Raw genomic sequence first — 13786 nt, forward strand, 5'->3', positions numbered from 1 at the left:
GTTTTATTTGGTTTTTTTTTTTTTCAATTTTTTTTTTTTTTTTTTTTTATTTGTGTTTATCTTTTAATTAGCCGTGACGAAATAAGAATATTTGATAGAACGTATTTCGTGCCGTGCTGCACACTGTAGACAGGTACGCGCCTGACTGTCGTCCGTCCGGATAATATTTTACGCGGCGACTATCGCCTGTAGTCGTTTTGCGTGCACCCGTGTGTTTCTCCGTCCCGGCCGAATACATTGCGATCCGATCGTTCTTTTCCTCGCGCGTTTTCTCGTTTCGAGATAGTGTGTTGCGGCGTTCGTGCCACCGCCGCCGCCGTTGTCGTCGTCGTCATCGGCACACTATCGTAACTCATTAATAATAATAATAATAATTGTATAATGATTTGTTAAATTTATTTGTCTAACGGTGTACGGTAAAAAAATACACATCGTATCATATAGCCGTGCGTTTTTTTTTTTTTTATACTACATTTTTCGATTGCCGGGAACATCGACGATAAATGTATGGACCATTCGAGTCTAAGAGAAGGTCTCGTTGAAGAATCGGTAGAAATGGGTAAGAAATAAACCTCTCGTAAAATATTAGAATTTGAAGAACAATTTTTGTGCACTATAACGTTCTCTGTGCATCGTGTGCTTTGCGTCACTCGAGACTGTGGCGTGTGTAAGACGGCGGTGTTCGGTAGTATATATCATGTTAAAGACGACACGTGGACTCGGCTTTAAGTTTGGTTCGAAACGTTAACGACGAACGGCCGACGGGAGAAAAATGAAGTATGAAAATTATGCTGGTTTTCTACCGTGTTCGAACACCCGACGGTGTAATATTTATATAATGTGGATAATTTGTGGATTATGATAGCGGGAAACATGACGTGATTTGTCTAATTTGTCATCAGTCTGCCTCGATTTAGCCGTTTTATTACCGTCTGACTGTCATCGTTCATCCTACATTCGTACATTAAACATTGTATATTATAACACGTTTTTTCATCAGCCTTGCCGTACACGCGCACGCGCATACGCACGTTTACGCACGCACACGCAAACCGGAATGTCGGTCGGTCGAGTCCGAGAGTGTCGAGAGTGAACGGCGGCGCTCGTTCAATAAATATCATTTGCACGCGCTCATAATTACTGATGACTGATGAGTGATAAGAGAGTATAGAGAATGATTATTGCCTCGATGCATTTTTTGGTGGTTTTTCGCCAAACTGAACGATTTATTACTAGTCACTTGTAAGATCATCAAAACGCATCTCGCGACTCGTACAATATATAGGTTGTAACGTCGCTCGCATAGGTAATTATTATATTACACGAATTGAATGATATAATACTCGTGTGGTGAGTTGTATATACGATATTTTACAGTTGTGAGCCTCCTCTTAATATATGTTTTTAATGGGTCCATTATAATATAATAAAATATTTTAATGGTAAGTGGCGACAACGTGTCAAAAACGAACCAATAATATTTTGATCACCCAACGCTGTTGTAATGCGAGTACTCGTTTTAAAATTTATACTATAATGATGTTGGTAATACACTAATACGCTACTCTCCTACCTTACACAATATGGTCATAGCCTGTAGGTAGAGTAACTCAGTTTCGTAAACACTTAAAATAGTTAATAAGGAATAATTCCATTAAGTTTCGTTACAAACAATTATATTAATAGGTATACGATAAAAATGTATGTTGACTGAAATTATAAGCATAAATATACATATTTATATGTTTAACGATAATATTACCTACTTTATATCAATTCAAAGATATGTAATTTACATTTTAATCTAATATTTACCTACAACTGACGGACTGGGTTAGTACACAATCACAACAACTGAAGTTATATGTTTTAAATACGGAATATCTAATGAATTGCATTATAATAACCGTCTTGTCGATAAATATTAAAAATCGTTGTCCCTTTCATATAAATAAGTAATAACTAACATGTCAAATATTATAAAAATAATAGCATATAGACGACTAATGTATTTTTTTTATTTTATTAAACCACCCGTATACAATATGTATATAATATTATGGAGTGTTGTAGCTCTCATAACCTCACTAAGATTACCATTAGATATTTCAAAAGTAAGAAAACACCAATTTCTAAGTATATCATGCTATTTTTTATGCTAACCTTACCTTTCTTGTAAACATTAGCTAAACAAATAATTACACTGTATAAATATATAATAATATATTGTACACATGTACACATAACTCATATAACGATTATCAAACACATACACTTACTTTCAACTGATGTGTACAACGCTGGATTAACGCTTATACGAAGTAGGTATGTGCTTAAAAATGTGCGAATGGAGAATTTTTTTTTTAGTAGTGAATAATAATAAATACTCAAAACGCAACATTTAAACATCTTTAAATTGTATAATTGTTTATAATTTTAAGCGTTAGTATATCAATCGATAATAATTATCATAGACTATTTTATATCAATACTGCAGACAATAATACCAGTCATAGTTAAAGAATAACCCTGATTTAAATAGTATTATTAGTAATATATTGTTATTGATTATTAGATATGATTTGGAAATAAAAATAATATTAACCAATAACATTTTTCATAAACTATAATGCATAATATATTTTTATGAACAAATAAAACACGGTACTTGCAATCTATTGTGTCAGATACCTTTACATCGCTAATAATTTACAATGATTTATAAATAGATACCGTTAATTTTAATGAAATAAAAATCACCTAATAGTTAACAAAAAGCTAAAACATTGATATTTAAAATGTAATTAAATAAATATTTGAATTGTGTGTACCAGTTTTTTTCACATACCATATAGGTAGAAGTGTAGCGCGCTAGATGTTTTTTTTATACATATTGTACCTATAATTTTAATGTTAAATTAAAAGACTTAAAATATTAGGATATACCTATTATGTTGAATTATATAGAAAAAATATTAAAAACTTAACTTAAACATTTTGGCTGGACGGCCTTACAATAGACAATTAAAAATCATGCGGCTAAATAGGCTTTAATCCGGTCCTTCAACCGTCCAAAACACTACAGTATAATATATTGTACATGCCTGTACCGTCTTAAAATCTAAATATTTGGCAAAACACAAGTTCTGATTATTATTTATTAGATTACGATCAATTCTGGTATGTGTGTATTATTTACTTGTGTGTTAGTACACGGTAATATATATATGGTTTGAGAAAAAATGCCAATTTAGCAACGCGTTATCGGTGAATATGTGAAAACCGCTGTGTAATAAGCATAATAACGATAACTAAGATTAAGTGATTAGTGCGAGAGAAATAATATATTTTTTAATTCCTTCTCATCAGTTATTGCCTATTACGCTACGATGAGTGTTAACGAAGTAACACTCGCAAGACATCATTATAAAACTATAAAAGATAAAAAAAAAAATTAAGATCGTTGTTATTAGACTAAGACCAGTATTTTAATAAATATAAATAATCTATCAAAAGCGTTTAATAGCTATTAAAGAATAACACTAGACAAGTCACAAGTACTAAGGATGTCGATATTCCATTGTACAGCTCAAATATTTACATATTCAATACTGACTATACCTACTGATTCACTTTATTTACCTGTGCGTCCATACAATGCATAAACTGTACTAATAATTTAAATATGTTTAAAAAAAAAAAAAAAAACCACTATGCCTCTTAAACGCACCTACACTGTATCAGCCAAACCATTATAACGACACAACTATTAAGTGTTAAGATATATTCTTCTTTATAGGAAATATTGTTAAAACGTATACGCCTATATATAATATAATAGTATAATATAATATAATATTATGATACCGTAGTCAATAGTACAATTTTGACCTCGCCGTGTCAAACATTCTGTACGTCTGGGGTTTCTCTTTCACATATCGACACGCAAATGGTATGTACATATAATATTGATTTCCAGTAATATGGGCGATAGAGAGAGAGATAGAGAGAGCACATTTTGTTTCTGAGATTACTGAATAAATCTTTATCGTTTGGCCGTTATATATATTATGCCTCTATAGTAGTTTCTCTCTTCCTACACATTGCAGTCCAACATCAGGTCGTGATTGACTATATATTTATATATTGCATTATACGTGCATAATATTTGTACATTGTAATGTTGTATGGATTTACACATTATTATACATATACCTATATGTACCGAGTACATGCATAATTTATACTTCTGCGATACACTGTTAAAAATGTTAACTTTCGTAATAACATACGTCAATTTATACAACACATAAATAACATTTGTATGAATTATAATAAAAAAAAAAAAAAAAAAAATCATGAAAGAAGATCAACGGCATACAACGGCCAAACATATATGATGACGATATTATGGCCCAGAATAATTTTCAAGGCAAACTAGCCGTGCCACATTAACTGTTAAATGCGTATTTTATTTATTTTTTTCATTCGCATGTGTAGGATAATAGTTTTGTTTAGAATACAACGTGTTCAGGTTCAGACATTGAGACACACATTATAAAACCCATAATATTATACCGTGGGACTTGGGTAGGTGCCTAATATAAATTACTATGATATCGATTAATGATTTAAAATGTTATATATTTTTTTTTTTTATATAGCATAATAATTATTTTACCTATCTAAATAATTTTTATGCTAAACTTTTAAAAATATCAAATATAACTAAAAGAATATATTTCTATTTTGTTAAATTTGCAAGATTAAAATTTAAAAATAAACAATTGTTAATTAAATTGTCGTATACGCGATTTTAGTTGTACTAAGTAGTAAAGCATCAATATTATTATAATTTTACTATATTATGTATATATTATTACTTATATTCATAATATATGATGTGTTTTTAATAATAAACTAATTTTATGAAACGTTTATTTAAATGTTTTCAATTATACTGAATAATTTTATATTATTATTATAAACCGGTACTAAAAAATATTTCAACCATCCGAGTAAAATGTAAATATCTTATACACGTTCTCTATTAGTTGAATATTATAATACATAGCTAGATAGATATTATGTATTGGTTATATTGTATTCGGTATAAACAATAAGTTGTATAAAAAGAACTATTTAATAGAAATATAGATATAGACGAAATAGAATATTTTTCCAAAGTATGATAAATTACTATAAAGAATATTATGTTACTAGTATAATAATCTAACCACACAAATCTTCAATGTGAAAATCACACTCGAGTTACAGAATATAAAATAACAAAAGGTAATTCCAGGTATTCCATGTAAGATCAAATACTATTCAACTAAAACATTCTGTATACATATCCGACAATTAATAAGTATTGCATACATTTCAATATCTACTGTAGATATATTGGCCAAGCTGGTTTTAAAGTTTAGCGACATGTCGGGTATAAAATCTAATGGCAAGTAATAAATCATCGAACAACATAATATATTATTTTTTCACAATTACAAAAATTTATACACTATCGTGGTCATCAACTACTATATCTATATCACGTATAAAGAAATGAACATAAAACTACTATATACGTACCTATACATTTATAATATTACATGATATATATATATATATATATATTATAATCTAAAAAAACGCACTAGCCTATTATAATTGATTAAAATAAACAGGTTATATACATTATAATATTATGATTAGAAGTATAGGTAGATACAAAATACATAATACAGGTACATTGAAATTATGTACATTAACATATAATATAGTAAGGTTTTAATGATAACATTATTAGGGAAAAATATTAATTTCTTTGATATATTATGCATTTACGATTTAATAAATAAATGTATCATAATATTATTGTGCATAAAACTGGATTCAACTTAATTTTATTTCTATTAAATTTAAATAAAAGATAAAATATGTAAACCATATCTCGAGCCAGTTGACGTAGGTATAGCCGGTCTAGTTCGTCTTGGCACCCGGTAACTGTTAGGATTGAAAAATATAGTATTTCTATCCTTAGTCAATGAGATAAATAACATATTTTTCAATATAATAGTTTTCAGACTATTGTTTTTTTTTTCAAATCTGAATGATTACCGAGTAACTTTATAATAGAAAAATTATTTTGATATAGGTACATAATATTATACACTAAATAATTTTCTTACAATGATTATTGATCATCTTTGTTAAAGACTTAAATTATAAAGTCAACAAAGTCCTGAAATTATAATTCTTACAATAATAGGCGTTACTAACTATTAACTAATACAAACAAATGTGTACAGACTATAAGACCTTGTATACTAAATACATACAACCAAAAATATAAATACCTATATACTACCTCTAATGTAGTCATCAGAAACTACACTAATACTGTGTCAACATAATATAAATTGTATAGCTGACTATTTAAGAAATCAATCAGAATAGGTCATCAACAAATTAGGGTTTTGAAAATCGTGTATTTTATGTATATTATTATTCGAATTTTCATAATTCGGTAGATTGAACTAATTTATACCTAAAATACCGTATAGTCAATATATCGAAGATCTGAAGTAACGTAAAATTTAGAAAAACTTAAAATCGGTCCAAGTATTTTGAAAATTGTATTGTATATTGAAATGATAATATGAGTTAAAATGATTTTTTTGAGTTTCTACGGTCAACTTCATTGAAACACCTACAGTAAAATTACTATAATGTTTAATTTTACGTTTAAAGATTCAATATTTTCAAAATTTAAATTTCAAATAATTTTTAAAAAAACTGATTGTGGTTACGCTATTTTTTAATTTAACCAACTATTCTTTTAAATAATGAATAGTTTATTAATACTTTATTACCATATTCGAAACCAAACATTTTATTTATTATAAAATAAATAAACGTTTATTTGCTTTAAAATATGTTTGTTTTGTGATAAAGTTGCATTTGTTGCAGAAACATACATGCATGCGTCTTGTAATATATTATATTGTTATATCATTGGATAAGAATTAACTTATACATATGAGTGTATGACAAATGTCTATTGGCTGCATAATACGTTTGAATAATATTTTCATTGGAAACATTATAATACATTATATACTTTACATCTTAACATTCGAATTACACTCAAAAAAACGATTATTTCAATTTTACTACAGGTTTAAAATGTATCATTATATTACTCAAATTAAGTTAAGGCGTACACGCACTATTCGTTTTTTATTGATACTTAGATACAAAATGTGTATTCTCCGATTAACTGTAGTGATTGATAATACAACATCCTTAATTAACCAAGCATCATAATTGGATAAAATATAATAAATCATTAATATAATATTATGCAATGTTCACTTAGAAATCGCGCGTGTACTATACCTATTTATACTTATATATTTATGAAATTTTGATTAAGATGTCTGCCGAGAAAATAAATATACTTGAACACTTAAATTAATAATATATTATGATATGTATATTTTCGTGAAAATGTATAATATAATATGTAACATAAAGGAAATACCAATGTATCTCTGTTAATAGACGTTTTCCTAAAATATATATTTTTATTGTGGTATTGCTACCATATTGTGTATAGTGATGGAAGGGGGTGTTGGCATTATTTTCCCCAACTAACAAAGAATATTGACTCTTTGTGTTTAATTTAAATAGCGATATATTTAAATTTCTTCGACATCAAATGGCGCAATCCATTTATCCAGCATGGATACATTCAAATTCAGTTGCATACGTAGGTACCAACATAATATTTATTTATTCTAGAGTATATATTAATAAATAATAATGAGTAATGTCATATTTGTAACTCGTTGACCTGATATAATGTAATATGTAGATGTAGGTACTAGGTACGCACTATTACAACGATCTAATGAAAAAGACGTAGATTTTTTCCACAATATTTTCATGTTTATAAACGAGAAACCAAAATTATTTAATATAGTTTAGGATAATTATTAATGTTTTATATAATTTTGACTTATTTTTTTTTTTTTTAAAAAAAAAACAAGTCATTTGATTTGTAATAATCGTACAAAATATCAGACTCCGGTATATAAGCCTAAAAATAGAAATTTAGATTTTATTATTAAGATGATTGATATCACGAAAATGACTTGTCCGTAATACAATTTACAGTGTGGGAGTAGTATTTAACGAATATTAAACTGAAACAGTCTTAAGCATATCGTTACGATTTAAAAAAAAAAGATGTGCACCTGTCAGTTTTAACATTATACACGTTATTCTTTAAAGTATATATATATACACAAATTATTGGGAAGACTGTTGGATATGACACAGCTTCAACTGCAGTCTCTTTCATTCCGTTGTATTTACTTTAAATTATAAACGCCGAATTGATTTTAGTTATAAATTGTATATAATGTTTCTACACAATATTATATAGATAATATAACAACAAAGGTGATTGACAGAGAAAAAAAAAACTCAATAGAGAATATTTATGTCCTACGTAATGATGAGAAACATTGCATCATCGTAGTTAAAGGTGCATTACTCTCCAAGTCAGTTCGACCCAGCGGCAAATAAAATAATACGTGGTATATACGTCTTCTCTTGTGACCGGGGTATACATCGCAATAACGCACAGAAATATTTAGGCGTTGCGTCGAATGTAAAATACACGTTTGAACGTCAATTTTGTGCTTGAGATTAAGAAGTGTTAATTAAACATCAGAACTGCGTTACGGGTATCCGAATACCTACTGAGAGTTCTATAAGCCGTTGTAATGCATCTATATGGCCGCTTATGTGGCAGTGTACCCGTATAAAGCGTGTACCATAATAATATCGTAGCATTGCTGTGTAGTCGATAGTATTTGTTTTATTGTTATGCTATTAATTAATGTAGTCTGCGGGCTGCAGCGCGAAATCGCAAAGAAAAACGTTATGAATACCCGGTATGGGAAATCGTATTTTCATAAACCGTATAATTGAATTTTTAAGTTGTATTCCCAGTATAGAAAGTTGTCGACAAAGAAACAACGTCTGTATCCTTAGAATACGATTCACGTTGAGCGTACACGTGACATAACGGCACAGCACGTGGGTCCGTGCACCCTGCTCTGTCATTTGGGATATACAGCCCAGGTTTTCAGTTCAATAGTTAGTCAAGTCTGTGTGCATGCGATGGGTGTACACTGCGCTTACGGACGCTGAGTTTATATTTTTTCTGCGACAAAAGAATATAAACTGTAACAATTGGCGAATGACACGCAATGATATCATTTTCTTACGCAAGTTGCATCATTTAAAAAACCGCGGCACCTGTATCACATCGCACGCGCATATATCACTACAAAATAACCCATCACACTCGATCGACGACCCATTTATCCGTCGCGGTGATCCGTCTTTTTTTTTTTTTTTTTGGTCGATTTCCGATATTCTTCCAGCGAAATATTATATTATTCGTTTCTTTTCTGTCGCGCGCGCGTTTACGATTCGTTATATCCTAAGACTAAGACATCCGCACAAGCAGAGCACCATTACTCTACGTAATAAACACGTGTCGATACAATAAAATAATAATCTCGCCTGTGCGTCGACTTTAGGACCGGCACCGGCATTTTGTACACGTTGTACCGCGCACTTGAATCGGCCGATACGGATATCACCAATGACACCAATACGCGTAACAATAATTATATTAATTGAATAGTTTTGTCCCGCACAGATTGACGTTCCGTAGTCCAGTCTAAACACCGTGCGTTCGTTTGCCGTTTCAATATTTTTTCCTATTGGTTTCGTTATTATCCGCGTTTGCCGAAATTATAAATACATATTCTGTACAAAACGAACAACCATCTATACGATCGGAAGCTGTGTTACGTGTCGTTCTTAATGTTTGATTAAAAAAGGTTCGAAATGATACAAAACCGTCAAGTCAAACAACAGTCACCGATGTCAAATAACCAATGGACCGTTTCCAATCATGAGTACTACCCGTCAAAAACTTACCTCATACCCATACCAGGTATTATAATGTGTACATTTTTTCTGTTTATAATATTATTTTTTAATTATAATATAAAACGGCGAACCGATGAAAACGGATAGTGTGACCCGACACTAAGTATGATTGGTATTATAATACAGTCCGTGGGTATTTTTACAGAACTAAAAACTAACTAGTTTACAATTCGTATCACGTAGGAAACTATAACTAAATATATCAGATAAACGTTTGAATCCCAGAACTATATTATGTTGTTTTGATATTAATCTACACAAGTTATACATACTCATTATTATTTATTTATACGCATATATCTAAAATTCTACATATACCATTTATTTATTTATCAATGTAACCATATAGGTACTTAAGTATTAAAAATAAATATGATGGCATTATGATTAATAAAAAAATAACTATGCTGTAATAGATGGACTATAAACGTTAAACATTATTTATTTATTTTTTTATCTAATTAGTTAATTACAATTTATAACATAGTATATACTATACTATACTATATAGTCTATGATCAGTTTTCAGTTGTATTTGTTTAGTTAATTAGTATTTGTGTTTTGTAAGCTATTGAATAGTTTTTAATTAAGAATGTATGAGTCATATTTTACATGAAATGAAGCATTTTAAATATTTTTGACTATTTTGGATCAATAATGTTATATTTAAATAATGTATAATGTTATTTAATAATCATTCTCTATTATCCCATAAATGTATAATATATATATATATATTTTCCTATTTACTATTATAATAGTACCCATAGGTACGTACTTCATTATTTTTTAGCTAAATAACACTTAATAGTAATAAACTGTAACCCAATTACAAGCATAGCGTATATTTAAAATAGGAATACTATTATAAGAAGTAATGGGATTTTTAAAGACTTAGAAAAACAGTTAGGTACACCGTCTTGGCGTCTTATTTCCATTTTAAGCATCATATAGATTGATAATTAAAATTATTAGAATGTATAGTATTAAGTATCCAATGATAAGCAAAATCATTTCAAATCCACACGTACAGATAATATGTTATGTACATAAATAATTTATTTATAATAAAACCCTATTGTCTAAAATAAGTTCATTGAACATACAGCTATTTATGTAAAATAAAATTGACTTTAATTGATAAACTATAGATAATAATTAATAAATTAATATTTACACATTTTAGTTATATAAAAATAATGTTTTTAAGAACAAATTGCGGTGTTTATAATTTTAAAAATTACACGGGACTTAAAAACTTTTCAAATTTCATAAAATCTATAATATTTTAAATAAACTTTTATCACTATCATTTATATGTTATAAAATAGTGATAAAAAGTACATTTTCTATTTAAATAAAACCATTTTTATTACAACTTAATTTTAAATAAAAATTACAATAAAATATATGGTAAAGGTATTATAAGCTGTACTATATAAGAATAATGAATAAAATGTTTTTAAGATATATTACATATTTAGTCATAAATATTGTATTAAGAGTTAAAACTATTAGTTTATTATTTATTTTTAATTTTATTTCTAAAAATGTGTACATTATTAAATATGTTATCAATATATAAGATAATATTTCCAACATATTGATAAATTTGAAAAAAATAATTGACCAATAAATTGTTAATTGATATTATATAGTATCTACCATTTTAAAGCACTTAGTAATCATACATTAACTGACCTTATGTTTTCCATTATTAGAAAAACACTTGTGATAGTTAATCAATTGTAATTTAACATTTAAAAAAATTAATTTAAATACAAACAAAAATAATAATATTAAAATGCTTTATGTATTTTGATTTTAATTATTGTTATTAATTCATTTAAAGTTAGTTATATTGCGCGTCCAAATTCATATACGAAATTCTGAGCAGAGCGATTATCTTAAAATAATATATATATTACATGATTTGAATGGGAAAACATTTTAATAACTAATCAACATTTATAATTTGTGAAAATGGTCCAAATTAAAATACTTCAAAAATTATAATTTTATAAATTCATTATCATATAAATAAATATGGGAGCAACCATGCATGATGAATCATCCGCAGTATAATAATTTTAAATGGTACTATTATAATAATTAAATATTAATCTTAGAAAAAAAAGAAAAATATTTTTGAAAATGTTTTAGATTTACATTTAAAATTACAAGTTTGTAATACACGATGATTATTTATAATACAATAAAAAACAATTTCAATATATGCTTACATCATGACAATATTTTTAAAATCACTCAAAAATGCTATAAAATGATGTAGGCTAATTTAATTTATATATCATTAGTGTAGGAAGTATTAATATCATGATTGGAAATTTCTTAATGAATAACTTTTGCCGGTTTTTGACAAATACACAAATATCGTTTATATTTTAACTGTTTTCTTAATTTATGAAGTCATTGGCAATTTCAACTACTTTCTCCAGTTGTATAATGGTTGTGATTTAGATTTTTAAAAACTATTATTACTTTATTATCCTATAGAACCTATAATATAGATAGTTTGTATCAATAAAATGTATCAATAATTATTTGTAATAAAAAACAATTGTACATGATTATTTTATTAAATACACTTAATAATATGTAATAATTTAAAATTGGTTTAAATCATCTACCATTTTTTATTTTACAATTATTTTTGTTATTATTATCACTATTATATGTAATACTCTCTATTATTACAGTATTACCATGTTATTACAATTTTAAATTTTCCATTTAGTATTCATAAATAAATAAACTTAAGCCTAATATGTTGTAATTATATTATATACAATTAATACATAGGACTACATTTGTTTTCGTCGGTACTGTAAAATATTAATAATCGTTGAGTTGTTTAGCCGTTATACAAAGAAATTGGATGTTTACGACGGCATTATTACTTATTGAAATTATTTGATATTATGTTATAACTTAAAGATGTAACCTTAATATTGAGTCATATAATTCCACTATAGTCTATAATCACTTGCACCTATACCAGATCTTAAATTATAATTTTAAAATCTCTATGCCACAAACGCATTTAATACAAATTTATTAATAACTAGTAAATTGGTATTTCAATAGATATGTTATATTTGGCTGTACATGATTTGACGCAGAAATTATAGATATAAAATACTCGCATAATTAGAGTTGCGGAATAAAAATCCTCGACCCTAGTAGAAAATTCCCCAGAAAACAATATCACACAACCATGTTATGAAAATTATTGAATAAAAATTTTTTAAACGCTTGTGTTTACTAAAATATTATTAATATTTAATAACAAATTTATAGGTAGCAGATTATGGCGTTCAATTTCAATAAAAAGCAATTTAAATAATTTTTATTACAATTATTCAATTATTTTTTAAACATAATCATTCTTATGTTTATCGGTTATTTTATTTGATTTAAGATTAAACATAGTATTATGATTAATAATTTTAAACAAGTAATTATTAAAAAAAAAAAAATTGTTAACTTTGTATTTTAAATAACATGATTATACATTTTATTTTATTCCAAATAAATGCAAATATATTATAAACAAAGCATAGTGTATATAAAACTATAGAAGAAAGTATATTATAAATTATAATATTATTATAATTTTGTTATAGAAAAATAATTATGAGAATAATAAATATTAGTAAATTTTTTTTTTTTTAATATATTTTAACTGTGAATTATATAAAAAAAAAACAATTTCAAAAATGTTAAT

At 27.0% G+C, this 13786-nt stretch overlaps 1 protein-coding gene across 5 annotated transcripts in view; it reads left to right on the forward strand.

The window, feature by feature from the left end:
* LOC113555971 (hepatic leukemia factor) overlaps positions 1 to 13786 on the forward strand; it is a 55364-nt gene that overhangs the window by 16864 nt on the left and 24714 nt on the right. Inside the window, exon 1 of one of the 5 annotated variants that reach the window (XM_026960635.1) lies at positions 440 to 559. The exons of 1 other annotated variant lie outside the window; for it this stretch is intronic. In XM_026960635.1, coding sequence (XP_026816436.1) covers positions 508 to 559 — 52 coding nt within the window. In that variant the 5' untranslated portion in view covers positions 440 to 507. Of the gene's footprint in view, positions 1 to 439; positions 560 to 9801; positions 10043 to 13786 lie in introns of those variants that run through there. 3 more of the 5 variants (XM_026960630.1, XM_026960633.1, XM_026960636.1) reach the window with 3 other exon arrangements.

This window comes from Rhopalosiphum maidis, chromosome 4, assembly GCF_003676215.2.
Source record: "Rhopalosiphum maidis isolate BTI-1 chromosome 4, ASM367621v3, whole genome shotgun sequence".
NCBI lineage: Eukaryota > Metazoa > Arthropoda > Insecta > Hemiptera > Aphididae > Rhopalosiphum > Rhopalosiphum maidis.